Below are 16,107 nucleotides of genomic sequence, written 5' to 3'. Positions count from 1 at the left end.
AAAGCAGTCTACATATTTAATGCCATCCCTCTCAGAATACGAGCTACATTTTTCATAGAACTAGAACAAATAATACAAAAATTTGTGTGGAGCCACCAAAGACCCTGAGTAGGCAAAGCAATCTCAAGAGAAAACAAAGCTGGAGGGATCACAACCCCAGATTTCAAGATATACTACAAACCTATAGTGATCAAAACACTATGGTAGTGGCACAAAAATAGACACATAGATCAATGGACTAGAAGAGTATGGTCAGTTAATCTATGACAAAGGAGGCGTGAATATACAATGGAGAAATGACAGTCTCTTTGACAAATGGTGCTGGGAAAGCTGGATGACATCATGCAAAACAATGAAGTTGGACCACTTTCTTACACCAAACACAAAGATAAACTCAAAATGGATTAAAAACCTGTGAAACCTAAAACTAAAAAACTCCTAAAAGAAACCATAGGCAGTAATTTCTTTGATATTAGCCATGGAAACATTTTTTTAGGGATGTCTCCTCAGGAAAGGGAATCAAAAGCAAAATTAAAATACTGGGATTACACCAAAATAAAAAGCTTTTGCACAACAAGGGAAACCATCATTAAAACAAAAAGACACCTACTGAATGGGAGAAGATACTTGCAAATGGTATAGCCAGTAAGGGGTTAATATGCAGGATATATACAAAGAACTTACACAAATCAACACCAGATGAACAATCTGATTAAAAAATGGGCAGAGGACTCTAGAAAACAGTATGGATTTTCCTCATATAGTTAAAAACAGAACTACCCTATGATCCAGGAATTACACTACTAAGTATTTACCCAAAGGATACAAAAATAATAATTTGAAGGGATACATGCACCCCAATGTTGCGGTTGCATTATCATTATAATTGTTGCATTATCAACAATAGCCAAATTATGGAAAGAGCCCAAATGTCCATCAACTGATGAATGGATAAAGACGTGGTGTGTGTGTGTGTGTGTGTATACACATAAATATATATATGTGTGTGTGTGTATATATATATTAGAATATTATTTAGCCATCAAAAGCAAAGAAATCTTGCCATTTGCAACAATGTGGATGGAACTAGAGAGTATTATGCTAAGCAAAATAAGTCAGAGAAAGACATACCATATGATTTCACTCGTATGTGGAGTTTAAGAAAAAAAACACTTGTGATGAACACTGGGTGTTGTATGGAAGTGTTGAATCACTAAATTCTACACCTGAAACTAATATTACACTGTATGTTAACTAACTGGAATTTAAATAAAAACTTGAAAAAAATAAAAAATGGGCAGAGGACTTGAACATACATTTTTCCAAAGAAGACAGACAGATGGCCAACAGACACGTGAAAATATGCTCAACATCACTAATCATCAGCAAAATTCAAATCAAAACTACAATGAGATATCACCTCACACCTGTCAGAATGGCTAGAATAAAAAAGACAAGAAATAATAAGTGTTGACAAGGTTGTGCAGAAAATGGAACCCTCATGCATTGTTGGTGGGAATGCAAATTGGTGCAGCCACTGTGGAAAACATTATGGAGTTTCCTCAAAAAATTAAAAATAGAATTACCATATGACCCAGTAATGCCATACTGGGTATTTACCCAAAGAAAATGAAAACACTAAGTCAAAAAGATATATGAACCCTTATGTTTATTGCAATAGCATTATTTACAATAGCCAAGATATGGAAGCAACGCAACTGTCCATTGATAGATGAATGGATAAAGAAGATGTGATATATGTGGCTGAATTATTCTTATAAAAAAGAATGAGATCTTTGAGATCTTACCATTTGCAATGTGAATGGACCTAGAGGGTATAATGCTAAGTGAAATAAATCAGCCAGAGAAAGACAACTATCATATGGTTTCACTCATTTGTGGAATTTAAGAAATAAAACAGACAACAAAAAGAGACAAAAAACCAGACTCAACTATAGAGAACAAACTGGTGGTTGCCAGAGGGGAGGGGTGGGGGGATGGGTGAAATAAAAGAGGATTAAGAGTACACTAACTTTGATGAGCACTGAATAATGTATAGAATTGTTGAATCAGTATATTGTACACCTGAAGTTAATATAACACTATGTTCATTATACTTCAGTTTTAAAAAATGGACATAGGATCTGAATAGACATTTCTCCAAATAAAGATGTACAGATGACAAAAATGCATATGAGAAGATGTTCAACATTTATCATAAGAGAAATGCAGTCAACATTGGGAGATAGGGGTGGGCGAGTTGTTGATGTGGAATGGAGAGTGACTGCTAGTGGATATGAGGTTTTCTGGAAGGTGATGACATTTTATCGTGGTGATGGTTTGGGAATGTACTAAAACCCATTGGATTATATATTTTAAATGCGTGAATTATATGGAATGTGAATTATATCTTGAAGTTGTTATAAAAAAAAGCAGTGTGTGTGTAGACACACACACACAAATCTCAACGAACTATTTCTATACACCTTTTAGAATGAGTTAATTATGCAACACACATTGACAATACCAAGTGCCAGTCAAGGTGTAGAGCAGCTGGAACTCTTACATCGTTGATGCGATATTCCATTTTGGAAAACAGCTTGGCAGTCAGCTTTCTAAGTTAAACATACACCATACTACCCATCTATCCTACTCCCGCATATTACCCAAGAGAAACGAACAGTTCTGTTCACACAAAAACCTATATGTGCAAGTCTGTAGTTCCTTTATTTATAATCACCAAAAGCTGTAATAAACCCAAATTTCCTTGAATGGGGAGTGAATAAACAAACTATGGTTCATCCATACAGTGGAGTACTAAGCTGAAGAGGAGGAGAGAGGAATGAACCTAGTGATCCGTCTAAGAACATAGGTCAATCTCAAATGCATCACGCTAAATGAAGGAAGCTATGTACTATACTGATTCCAATTATATGACACTTTGGAAAAGGCAAAACTGTGGAGAACTAATTGGTGGTTGCCAGGGCCTGGGGTTAGAGGGAGTCATTGAATGCAAAGTGGTATGAGGAAGTTTGGAGGATGTAGGAACTATTCTCTATCTTGATTGTAGTCATGGTTATACAACTGTAAGTATTTGTTAAAACTTGTAGAAGTGGTTACTAAAGGGGGCCTGGGTGGCTCAGTTGGTTAAGTGACTGCCTTCGGCTCAGGTCATGATCCTGGAGTCCCGGGATCAAGTCCCGCATCGGGCTCCCTGCTCGGCAGGGAGTCTGCTTCTCCCTCTGACCCTCCCCCCTCTCATGCTCTCTGTCTCTCATTCTGTCTCTCAAATAAATAAATAAAATCTTTAAAAAAAAAAAAAGAAGTGGTTACTAAAAAGGATGGATTTTTACTGTATGTATTTTTTTTTTTTAGTTTTAAGGATTAAATAATTTTACCATAGGTAAATTATTTCTGTGTTTTTCATAGGTATTTATTAAGTTGTCATTTTATGTTTGACAAGATTGTTCTGTGTTTTTTTGGTCTTTATATTTTAGTTATTTGTAAACACCTTGAAGGGACATTTTGGCAGTCTAAAGACTTTTCGTCAGTTTTGATTTTATTCCTTTTAAACTTTTCATTCCATTTCATTTTTGGGTTAGATAGATGCAAAGACCTTCAAAAGGGGATGAGTTATTGGTGAACTGTTCATTAAATATTAGGCAAATTGATTTTGTATGACTGACTAGCCTTGACCACCTTGTAGTATTCCTCAAGGGGGTGTACCGACCTTAATACGTGGTCTGGTGTCTTTCTGGGACATATCGACTGCATTGCTGATGAGAATCCGAGAGTCGTGTGTAGCTGTGTACTATGTGTGGAGGCCTATTGGGAGTTTTTCTGGCTACAGGATCCACATGTCCTGCGTATCTCACTCGTAGGCACTAAGACCACCACCGAGATGCTACTGTTCAGGTGCTGGCTGCTTCCAAACTTTCTTCTGTTTCTTCATTACCCAGAAATAGTCTTTGGTCAGGGCCAAATGGATGTTTTGGGCTGAACAGAAGGAAATCATTGTTCCCTCAGTCTTCCAGCCTTGGGGAGCCTAATGACTTCATGCCACACGCAAGCAGTGTTGAGCGCAGGTGCATGCTCAAGAACATCAGCCCATCAGATGTTGGCAGTACTACTCTGTGACGCTTTAATTTCCTCCCTGGAGTCAGCAGGGCTCTGTGTTGACTGATGTTACTATCACAGCACAACGGTTGCTTTCGCAGATAATCAGTGGAAGTCACATAAATGCAGACACCCTTGCCTCACCGACATGGGTACCTTACTGGTTGTTGTACTTGTCCAGGAGCATTCATTTAGTGTTCAAAGTACTGACATTCTTTAGAATTCTGGAAAAAAGTGAATATAAGACAAAAAGAGAATCAATAGTGAGTAAATGTTTGAGAATGAACAGCAACTCAGTAACTCTTCCATGATTTTGTGTGGCCCTCACAACCTCAAAATAAAATCTAAACTCGTTACTGTCGTTTAAAAGATAATTCATAATTAGGCCTGCCTGCTTCTCCGGCTTGCTTCCTCCTTTCCTCAAACCTCACCCTGCGATGTAGTCATACTAGACTTACCTTCGTTTCCTCTCCTGCTCTCCTCTTCACCAAGCTAATCACGCGTCAGGTCAAAGAGTGAGTGGCATGCTCTCGGGAAACCTTTGCTGGTTTTAGTGCCCAGGTGTCCTCCCACAGAAGCCTGAACTGTGGCATTTACTGCACTCTACTACTATTGCTTATTGAATTACCTGTAAACTCCTTCCTTCCTTCCTTCCCTCCTTCCTTCCTTCCTTCCTTCCTTCCTTCCTTCCTTCCTTCCTTCCTTCCTTCCTTCCTCCCTCCCTCCCTCCCTCCCTCCCTCCCTCCCTTCCTTCCTTCCTTCCTTTCTAAGATTTAATTTATTCACTTGACAGAGTGAGACAGCACAAGAAGAGGGAGGAGCAGACTCCCCGCTGAGCAGGGAGCCCGATGCGGGGCTCAATTCCAGGACCCCGGGATCATGACCTGAGCCAAAGGCAGATGCTTAACCTACTGAGCCACCCAAGTGCCTCAGGGCCTTATCTTTCTTGCTAACCCTGGTATTCCCAGGATAGTGTCTGGGATGTTAAATATTGAACCAAATTTTCTAAAACTGGAAGGACAGAGGGGCCTGTCGTGACCATAGTGACCTTATCAAGTGTTCTGGTTAGCTCTTTTTCTGTTTGTGATTATTTTTAACCCATTTTGCGACTGTGAAAATACCGAGAGTGACTTTTTTTCTCATACCTCCTCCTCCAATAAGTTACGTAACTTCTCTGGATTCAGTTTGTTAATCTGTAAAATGGGTCTAATAGTTGATGCAGGGTTGTTGAGAGAATTAAAGAAGTACCTGAAGGCAAGTAATGGCTTCAAACGTGGGACTCCGAGGTTCTTGCTCTCTCTTGTGCAAACAGAAGGTAGAGGCAGGGCTCCTGGTAATATTGCTCTAGTGACTAGGCCTTAATTGTCCTGAAAGGTGATTTTTCTTTTTCACTTGTCCTCTAATAGTGTCTCAGTCGTGAAGAAGGTATTGAGTGGATCAAAAAAGAAAGACTTCCAGCATTTCTGGAAAGCGATTGTTACTTTGAATACAGGTATTATAGTCCCATCAACAAACCTATTTTTTAATTGCCTGGGTTTTTTTTTTTTTAACCTAAAATCATTTTTCCATACTTTCTTGATAAAATCACATACTTTTAAACCCACTGGAGTTTGTATCCCACCTGCTATCGTATGTGAGTGATAGAGCATTTGAAATAAATGTATTTCAGTTGTGCTTCTTAGATCATTATGTTTTAAAAATTATCTACTTGTGATAATGGTATTTATGTGCAGGCTGTTAAAAAACAAATGTGTCATGAAAAAGAATGTCATAGTGGACCAAATTTTTCTTTTATGTTTCCTGACTTAATGTGTAAGTACCTAAACATTCTGAAATTTTACTAAAATTTGACCTATACTTAGAACCACCATGTTAAAAATCAAAGTAAAATAAATTAAAACAGAGTAATTATTAATTAGTAGTTCTGTGAATAAGCCATTAATTTTAGCAGATCCTAAGAGAATCATTGTGCAGAGTGAGGAGATGGACTTGAAAATAAAATAAAATTTTAGGGTTTTTTTTTTTTCCCCTGAATTCTACCGTATTTGAAACTTATTTCAAGTTTGTATGTTTTCTAAAATGCAGATTAGCCAAATTGGTCTCACAAGTAAGATGGAGTGTATCAGGCATGAACATCACATTCAATGCAGATTTTTCCCCCTGGGTCCTGAAAAAACCAGCCAGTCTACCACCACCTGTTGTTGATGAAGAGAATGTTATCATCATGAAAAAGTTCTACATTTCTCTTGGCGAGGTAAAAGTATGAGTGTTTCTTCATGACTTGGCATTTCAAGGAGACTTCTCATTTTAGGGATAGGAATTTCATTTGTACCACTTGAAAAGGGGAAATGACTTCAAGTACTTCCTTTTTTTAAAGATTTTTTTATTTGAGAGAGACAGAATGAGAGTGCACAAGCAGATGAAAGGAGCAGAGGCAGAGGGAGAAGCAGACTCCCCACTGAGCAGGGAGCCCCACATGGGGCTCGATCCCAGGACCCCGGGACCATGACCTAAGCCGAAGGCAGATGCTTAACCAACTGAGCCATCCAGGCGCCCCGACTTCAAGTACTTCTAAGGCAGATTTAGCAAAACATTTTGTGGATTTATGCTGACTCCTTTACTCTGCACTCTTTCACCTGAAATGTAATTGGTATTATTATCCTCATGTGTACAGAGAACCAAATGCAAGATTGAAGAACATGCTCAGTGTCACCCGTGAAGCGAGGAAGGGTACCTTGAATTGTATCCATGGTTTCATTGTTCATTGCAAAATTTTCATTGTTTGGAATCTATAATTTTTGTACAAAATGATGATAAATTGGGTCTTCTCCTCCCTATTGTTAAGATTATTCCTCAGTAGTAAAATGCATGACCCTTTAACTGTTATCAGATAAATTTGTCCTCCATGAAGAAATGCTGTGTTGTATGAGTGCATTTAAAGAGATCTAACCTAGAATCAGAGGTCCTTTTGGAGAGTCATGGTGTAGTAAAAACCATTGTTTGATCTCTGGCCTCTAATTATCAGGTCTTCTTTCTGGGAACACATTTCCTATACACAACTCTGTACAAAACCAGGAATTGCAAATAAGTGGCCCAAGTGTTGCTGCTCTCCTGGTTTCCATTCATGACAGACATTGCTAATCAATCATGGCAATTTTCCTGCTGAGCTAGGACTTGGCTCCAAATTCTTTTCAACACAGCCCTCCAGGCAAGCACTTCCAATTGATCAAAGATGTCATACAAAAGGAAAACTATTTGCCATCTCTGTCGGAATAGATAGACTTAACCTATCTTACTTGACCATTTATTTTCATGTGTAGTTCCGATTTAATTTTGTAGTTTGGTATTTCTATCAGTAATATTTGGCAAAAATGTTTGAAATTTTGCCAGTTGCATTATTTCCACTGAGCTAATGCTAGGGATGTACGAAAAGCATATTGTACTTCTCTCTTATACTTATTTTTAAGTATTTATTTTTTCTCTTATGTATTATAGGAATGTCAGGAATGTCATAAAAAATGTACTGATAGTACAGGTCAGTAAACATACAACAGGAAGAATCAATCTAGGGAAATAAATCTGATTCCTCACATGTCAATTAAAGCAAATGTAAGAGAGTAAAATTTAAGCTAGTTTTACTTTTGCTATTTTCTGTGATGAAAAAACTCAATTCTGTCCACTTGATTATAACTCTCTAATATCCTTTTTTTAAGATTTTATTTTTATTTATTTATTTGAGAGAGAGAGACAGAGAGAGTGAGGGGTAGGGGCAGAGGAGGAGGGAGAGGGACAAGCAGACTCTGCACTGAGCTTGGAGCCTGACACAGGGCTTGATCTCATGACACTGAGATCATGACCTGAGCCAAGATCAAGAGTTGGATGCTCAACCAACTGAGCCACCCAATTGCCCCACTAATATCTTCTTAATAGCTCTTGAACTTTGAGGATTCAAAATTCTTTGAGCCCTTAAATCATTTAAATCATGACTGTAGATAAGGATTAATCTTTATGATGATAACTGGTAATATGTCTTTGAGTCTTCATTAAACATCTAAACACAAACAATTGACTCATCTTTCAAGCATATTAAGTGGACTAGTTACCTACTTTTTTGTCTGACTGACTACTTACTACTTCTCTAGTTTTTGCTTTGCAATCTTTTTTGCACAGTTGAAATAACAAGGACTTTTGTTTATTGGCCTCTCTCAATTCCCTAACAGTTCTTCATTATTTTGGCCTTCTCTCAGTGCTTAGGATACTGCTTGGAATAGAGTAGTCACTCAATAAATATATGTTGAATGAACATATAATAATAAATGACTTGGTTTTATTTTTTTTAAAGATTTTATTTATTTATTTGAGAGAGAGAGAGCACGAGAGTGGGGAGGGTCAGAGGGAGAAGCAGACTCCTTGCTGAGCAGTCCCGATGCGGAACTCTATCCTGAGACTGAGCTGAAGGCAGTCACTTAATCAACTGAGCCACCCAGGTGCCCAAATGACTTGGTTTTAAAGGAAGGAAAAGAGGGAACAAAAGGAAATTAGAATCTTTCAAAGCTTTTATCCACCCAGGAAACCTAACTTTTAAGAGGGGTAGTGATTATATAGGTGGCACTTTTCATTTCTCTCTCTTGCTTTTTGGTTTCATTGTGTGGCCTGACTTGCCCTGCTAATTCTGTATCATAGAGAACAATACTGATTCCATTTGAACCCTGCCTATTTTGTGAGTATTCCTGAGGCTAAGGGCCAACCTGCTGACTCAGCTGGAGGAAGGAGAAAGGAGAGTAATGCTGGACACTCCCCTCTCTGCTTCTGTTGAACAATCTGGATTATTTTAGAAAGATTTTGAGGATATTACTGAGAGAGGCAGGCAGAGGAATTTTCCCAGGAAAGCTGAGAAAAGGGCTTCTCAGGACTGGGGTTCTGGAAGCTGAAGGTCAGCTTGGGAATTGGGTCAGCTGGCTTGAGGGTGCACAAAGGAAAGGAAAAATTGAAGGCTCCATCCAGGGGCAGATGGAGTCAAGAATCAATTTTCAGGGAGCGTACAATCCAAGAAAAGCTGTGAAAACTGAATTTATGGCAAAGGGGCAGTTGAGCTTGGGGAGGTTTTCAGTGCTCCTAAGAGTAAGTCTGTCATATTAGGGAGGTGTTGTAAAAAACGCGGAGCCAGATCAGACAGAATTAGGGGCAGGGAATAATTGGGAAGTTGTAAATGTGGGAGTAGCTGGCAAAGGATGGAGCCAAGAACTGATGAGCCATGTGACTGCCAAGATACGGTGAGGTGGCCTGACTCTATAATGAAGCGGGCAAGTAGGGTTGCATGCCTCCGGTGGAAGAGTGGGGAAGGATTTGATGGATTTGGGGCTCATTTTACCTTTGGTCATCTAATATCCAGATAATCTGAGTTGAAATTTCCTTCCCATTATTCTCAAATAATGAATTTTTCTTTTCTTTCATGGCATAGTTTTCCCTTTCATATTGCACTATGCAAATTTAACATTCTAGTGACGTGTCAAGGTCTGCGACTGGGAGAACACTGCTGATCTTAATGTTAAACCAAGGTGCACCTTTCTTCCTAGGCCTCCTATACTCAAACAAAAGATTGGTTTGCATTAGCCAAACAGAGTCTTCAAACAGCATCGACGTTTTCATTGCCATCTTGTGTAGTCCACAGCAAACGTGAAACACCGGTTGTTTCATCTGTTTCTGGTAAGCAGAAAGGACAAGAATGATTTCAAAACTCCTTAAATCCTTGGTTATTGGTGTTCTAATCTTCCAGTACAACACATAGTGGTGGGGGAGAAAAATAATCTCCATTCCTACCCGCCCCCCCACTTCACTTTCCACTGTTTTTATTTTTAAAGATTTATTTATTTATTTTAGAGAGAGAGAAATAGAGCAGGGGGAGGGGCAGAGGGAGAGAGAATCTCAAGCAGACTCCCTGCTGAGCGTAGAGCCCACTGTGGAGCTGGATCTCACAACCCTGAGATCATGACCTGAGCCGAAATCAAAAGTCAGATGCTTAATTAACTGACTGAGCCATCTAGGCACCCCTCTGCTGTTTTTTGAGAGGCAACGGGGCATAGGAAAAAGAGAATGGGTTTAGATGGGTTAATGCTTATTAGCTGTGTGACTTTTTAAAGTTATTCCACTTCTTGAGAGCCTTGCTTTTCTTATCTGTAAGATGAGAATAATGATACACACTAAATGTCTAGAAGAGGCCTGGCCTAGTGCCGGGTCCCTCATAGGCAGTCGGTAAATGTTTGTCTTGTCTTTACTTCCTGTGACAGTTTACAGATTCTTATTATTAAATATTTGAAATTAAGTGGGCGGAACTTTTCTCTCCTCTTGAAAGTACATAGTCGTTCATGCAACTTGAGTTTTCCTTCTAAGTTCAGACTTGTTTTTCTCCTTGAAAAACAGATACATTTCTACCGTGGGGAACTTTTGTGGACGATACCAACTTTTCATAGATATAGGAGGAAACTTTCAGAAGTGGGTGTCCTTAACATGATATTGCTAGAGGAAAAAATCTAGCAATGTGACTCAGGAGAGGAACTTAGCAATTCACTAAGTTCCTAATTCTTTTGAAAAGTGTAAGCAACCTCTGAGGACATTAAATCTGGGTTCTCTAGAATTGAACCTAAATCTAGGTAAAGAAGGAAAATAGTCTCCTTAATTGCAAATAGCTGAATTTATAGGTTTCTTGCTGTTTCCCCCAAATAGTAAAGTAGAAAATTGGAGAGCAAAGATAGTGAAAGGGTAGAGAAAGGGTAGCAGGAGGGTGGTGAACAGAAATGCGGGCCTTGCTCTCTCCCTCCACTTCTGTGGGATTGAGTGTATACCCAGCATCTTTTCATAGGTTTACAAAAGTCTAGTCTCTTAATATTGGGGGGACTTAGTATCTTCATTTTCTTTTTTTTTTTTTAAAGATTTTATTTATTTATTTATTTGAGAGAGAGAATGAGAGAGAGAGAGAACATGAGATGGGGGAGGATCAGAGGGAGAAGCAGACTCCCCGCTGAGCAGGGAGCCCAATGCGGGACTCGAACCTGGGACTCCAGGATCATGACCTGAGCCGAAGGCAGTCGCTTAACCAACTGAGCCACCCAGGCGCCCCAGTATCTTCATTTTCAATAAAAATTGTAATAAAACACTTCCAGTTCACTGGGATTTGAAACTATTACTGAGAAAATGGCCATTGAAGTGGGGAAACAGATGACAACAGTTTTCCTGCTCTGTGGCATTTCAAGCGGTAGATTTGCCATGTGAAATAAAGCACTGACATCAGATATTTCACCGATTCCTAAATAAGGAGAAAATAAATAAGTCTAAATAAAGACTACATGTCTTTAGAGAAAGTGTGAAACAATCCATTTGTATTTGTAAGCCTTCATAAGTACCTTATGCCATTTTGTAATTTTGATAGTAGGTTGTAAGTATGATAGCAATTGAATCTTTTGGTTAAAATAGTGAATTTTTAAAAATTCCTGATATGACTCCAGTTCTGATTTGTTCATTGATTGTCTAATTTTATATTATAGCATGACATATTAGAATATGTACATTAAACAATTGTTTAATAGATTTGGCCTTTACATATGGACATTCTATATCAGCCTCAAATACGACATTTTAAAAGTGCATAATGTCTTTTTGATGATCCTCTGTAATAGGGATGTCAAATATTTCATTCATCTGCCACCATTATCCACTTCCATGTCCAAGGAAGACATGGCCAATCCTGTTAGCAGTTTTTTCTCTAGTGGTATCAAATGTAGCTTCAGAACTCCCCCTTCTGTACCCGAAGTGCCTACCTGTGCCAAACCCACTTACCATGCTGGCTCTGCAACATCTAGTTAATAATAAAAGCAACTTTGTATTCATATCTGATCTAATAGCCCTTTATGATTTAATGCAGACAGCTTTATCTTTGATGATGGAATTCACCCGAGGATAAAAAGGGACTCATCTGAAACCATTAGATTAACTTCTCATTTTGAAGAAGAAGAAGAAGAAGACATTGGGTCCATCTCTCTACAAGACACTCCTTCTCAAGCCCTTCTGAGAATATACCTTGAGAGGCAACAGGATGCTGATGAAAGCCTTATATTGAATTTCTCAACATGGGAAGAATTTTTAAGATCTTATGTAACCTTTATATTGAGAGTAGCAATTCATCAAATTTTTGATGAGCCACTGATGGAAAGCCCAGATTATATAAATTTCAACAAGGTAACAGAAGTGGTGCTTGAGGAGGGTTTTGAGCCTATCCCTGGCAGGAATGTTTTGTTAAGTGAAACATTTCAAATCACAAGTGAAAAGTCAGAAGAGATGTTAGAACAAGCAAGTTCAAAGAGTGAGAGCATTGGACCAGAAACCAGGGCTGATTGGTGTATGTCTCACAAAGCTTACGATATTGGCAATAGAAAGGAGTTTGAAAGATTTAAGAAATTTATAAAAGATACATTAGGAGAGAGATATTGGTCATTATGGATGGATATTGAGAGGTTGAAAGTCCTTAAGGACCCCAGAAGACATCAAAGGTATGTCTAGTTTTTACTTTCAATAGTTGTTTTTTTTTTTTTTTAATTATGGAATATTAGTTTGGGTTCCTTAAGCACAGGCAGAAAGCCTGAAATAAAGATAAAAATGTAATTTATACTTTTAGAAATGAATAATAACATTTATTTTATTATAATAATACTGATTTTACTAGTTCTGTGATTTTGTAATTATCAGATACAAATAGTGGCGTTTGGGTTCACATATGTTTTTTCCCACGGATTCTAAACCTGCTTTCAAATCAATCATTCTGTCTTATTTTTATAACACTGTAGTGATATATTTTTTAGAGAAAATAATTTTTCTGTTATATAACCACACTGACTTCAGACACCTTATATAAAATGTACCTTATGCCATGGTAAGAGACTGCTGTTCCTAGCAGCCTGCTCAGTTAACAAATCCCGTGATCTTTGGTTGGATGCCACTTGGACATTCATATCTGAATAAGATATCTCCTAGATATGCCACATATCCTCTAGAGAGCCTCCTGGTTGTCTGATGGGTCCAGGTCCTTATTTGCCTATCCCATGTGTTTTAGATTATGGTAAGTCTTAACAACCTTAAGAGGACCCTGCTTTAGGAAGGTTTTTATCCTGTCTATGTTCTCCTTTCTGCTCTGAAGCAGATCAATACAGTAGACTGCAATTCCCAGGAAGGATTTGACTGAGTGTATACTAGTAACTGGGTTATTCCACTTATTTCAATGGCATTCAGATCATAGAGCTCATTTTTGTGCATACTTATAGGATCAGGGGTTATCAAATGGTTGATTATGCAGCCATGAGTTGATGGATCATGGAGTAGAAAGCCACTACCACTTTTCAAGATATATTAAGGAAGTTATATGCAAGCAACCTATATAAATTCTTCAGGAGCAATCCTGTATTAGTTCCTGTTGTTGCTGTAGCAGATTGCCACAAATTTAATGGCTTTTATTTTTATTTATTTATTTTTTATATTTCTAGGATTTTATTGACTTTTTAAAAAAGATTTTATTTACTTATTTGACAGAGAGAGAGACAGCGAGAGCAGGAACACAAGCAGGGGGAGTGGGAGAGGGAGAAGCAGGCTTCCCGCGGAGCAGGGAGCCCGATGCGGGGCTCGATCCCAGGACCCTGGGATCATGACCTGAGCCGAAGGCAGACGCTTAAGGACTGAGGCACCCAGGCTCCCCACTTTACTGACTTTTAAATAAAGTTCACATAGTATCTTCTTAAAGCCTTTGTATAAATATTAGTGATTTTATTGTAACTTTGATTACATGGAAGATGTATATTAGTATCTTAGTCTTTTAAAGCAACATAAATTTATTCTGTCACAGTTTGGAATTAGTAAGTCTAACATGGGTGGGTAGGGCTACATTCTTTCTGGAGGCTCTAGGGGAGAATTCGTTTCCTTTCTTTTTCCAGCTTCCAGAGGTCACCTACTTTCCTTTGTTCATGGCCTTTCCTCAATCTTCAAGCCAGCAATGTAGCATCTTCTCTCTGAGGTCTGCTTCTATCCGCACATCTTTTCTCAATGACTCACCCTCCTGCCTCCTTCTTAGAAGGACCCTTGTGATTACATTAGGGCCATCTAGATAATCTAGGATAATCTTCTCAAAATCCTAATCACATTGGGGCGCCTGGGTGGCTCAGATGGTTAAGCGCCTGCCTTCGGCTTAGGTCGTGATCTCCAGGTCCTGGGGTCAAGCTCCATGTCAAGCCCGATGTTGGGCTCCCAGCTCAGCAGGAAGTCTGCCTCTCCCTGGGTGCCTCTCCCCGCTGCTCGTGCTCGCTCTGTCCCTCTCTCTTTCTCTCAAATGGATAAATAGAATCCTTAAAAAAAAAAATCCTAATCACATCTGCAGAATGCCTTCGACCATGTAAGGTAACGTTCAGAGATTCTGGGAATTAGGACATGGACATCTTTGGAAGACCATTGTTCAAACTACCAAAAATATCCTTCTTATTCCCATAATTGTAAAAAATATTTTTATCTCCACATTGGTATTCCTGTAACTCAGTGTTTGAGTTAGTTCATTACTTGTCTGAAACATCTTAAAAGTGAAAACATTTGGTTTGTTGAATGTCATAGCAATGTGCGTGGATTTGTTTTGTTTTAGACATCTTGAGAAGATGAAAAAATGCTATCTAGTAAGCAATGGAGATTGCTACCTTTCTGCAGAAATATTATCAAAATTTAAACTGCTAGACGCATCTCAGTGGAATGAAGAACACTTAAGAAATATTCAGGCTGAGGTTGTAAAACCCTTACTTCTATATTGGTGAGAAAAATAATGTGAATCAAACTTATTTGCTTTTACTTTTCCTAGGCAGGTTACGAGTTATACTTTTTTGTCTTACCGATTTATAATTTACTGAGATTTAAAATGACAAGATTATTAAATCTTTTGCCTTCCTTAAAGTCAGTTAGAGAAAGACAAATACTATATATTTCATTCATATGTGGAATTTAAGAAACAAAACAAACAACGATTTAATGAATATCATGAAGCAAATACTTATGTAACCACTACGTGGGCTGGGAAATAAAGCATTGCCAAGACCCCTGAAGGTCCCTTATCGATCACAACACCCTCACTCCCCCTTGGAGGTAACCACTATCCTGACTTTTGTGATTATCATCCTCTTACTTCTCTTTATAGTTTTACCAACCGTGTATGCAAATAAATCCTTAAGCATATACTTTTCTCTGTTCTACAACTTTATATAAATGGAATCCTGTTGTATGCATTCTTTTGTGTCTTCTATCAACATTACATGAGAGAATTGTCTGTAATTGTGTTTAAGAGTTTTATTGATTTTCATTGTTGTTTATTGGTATTCTGCATGAATATACCGTAATTGCTATTTTTTTTTTAAACATTTGGGTTGTTCCCTACTTTTCACAATTAAAAGCAGTGCTGTAATGTATATTCTTGTACACATATCCATTTTTCTACAGCAGTTGTATCCATTTATGCTCTCATCCACAGAATAAGAGAGTGCCCATTGTTGTAAATCCATGGTAGCATTTAATATTGTCAAACTTTTAAATTTTTGCGTATGTGTTTAGTTTGTTATTGGTGTCATGTGGTTGTAACTGGCATTTCCCTGAGTACTAGTGAGGCTGATAATCTTCTCCATGATCAGTCATTTGGTCATTTGGATTTCAGTTTTCATTAATTGCTTGTTTATCTCATTTGCGCATTTTTCTATTGGGATATATATGCACACACATATGTACATACTCACACAAACACACACATCATATTGAATACAGTTTCTTTGATCGTATTATGTGACATACCTTCTCCCACCCTCTAGAGCTTGAGAATTAAGTTGTGTGCCGTGTACATGAGAACTCATATGATGGAAGCATGAAAAATAATACAACACCAGTTTATGATTGACTGTGAAACTTATTCCACAATATTTGATGAAG

The 16,107-nt window shown here is 38.2% G+C and overlaps 1 protein-coding gene across 11 annotated transcripts in view; it reads left to right on the top strand.

The window, feature by feature from the left end:
* The window catches only part of RGS22 (regulator of G protein signaling 22), a 122,104-nt gene that overhangs the window by 31,647 nt on the left and 74,350 nt on the right, over nucleotides 1–16,107 (top strand). For all 11 annotated transcript variants that reach the window (XM_035011628.1, XM_035011623.1, XM_035011626.1 and 8 more), the window contains exons 5-9: nucleotides 5,523–5,608; nucleotides 6,202–6,370; nucleotides 9,693–9,822; nucleotides 12,035–12,659; nucleotides 14,786–14,947. In XM_035011628.1, the coding sequence (XP_034867519.1) occupies nucleotides 5,523–5,608; nucleotides 6,202–6,370; nucleotides 9,693–9,822; nucleotides 12,035–12,659; nucleotides 14,786–14,947 (1,172 nt within the window). The remainder of the gene's footprint in view (nucleotides 1–5,522; nucleotides 5,609–6,201; nucleotides 6,371–9,692; nucleotides 9,823–12,034; nucleotides 12,660–14,785; nucleotides 14,948–16,107) is intronic.

The sequence above is a fragment of the Mirounga leonina genome, unplaced genomic scaffold (genome assembly GCF_011800145.1).
Source record: "Mirounga leonina isolate KUSES-001 unplaced genomic scaffold, KU_Mleo_1.0 Mir_165, whole genome shotgun sequence".
Taxonomy (NCBI): domain Eukaryota; kingdom Metazoa; phylum Chordata; class Mammalia; order Carnivora; family Phocidae; genus Mirounga; species Mirounga leonina.
The sequence above is the reverse complement of the archived record's forward strand: the minus strand, read 5'-3'. Positions and strand labels throughout refer to the sequence as shown.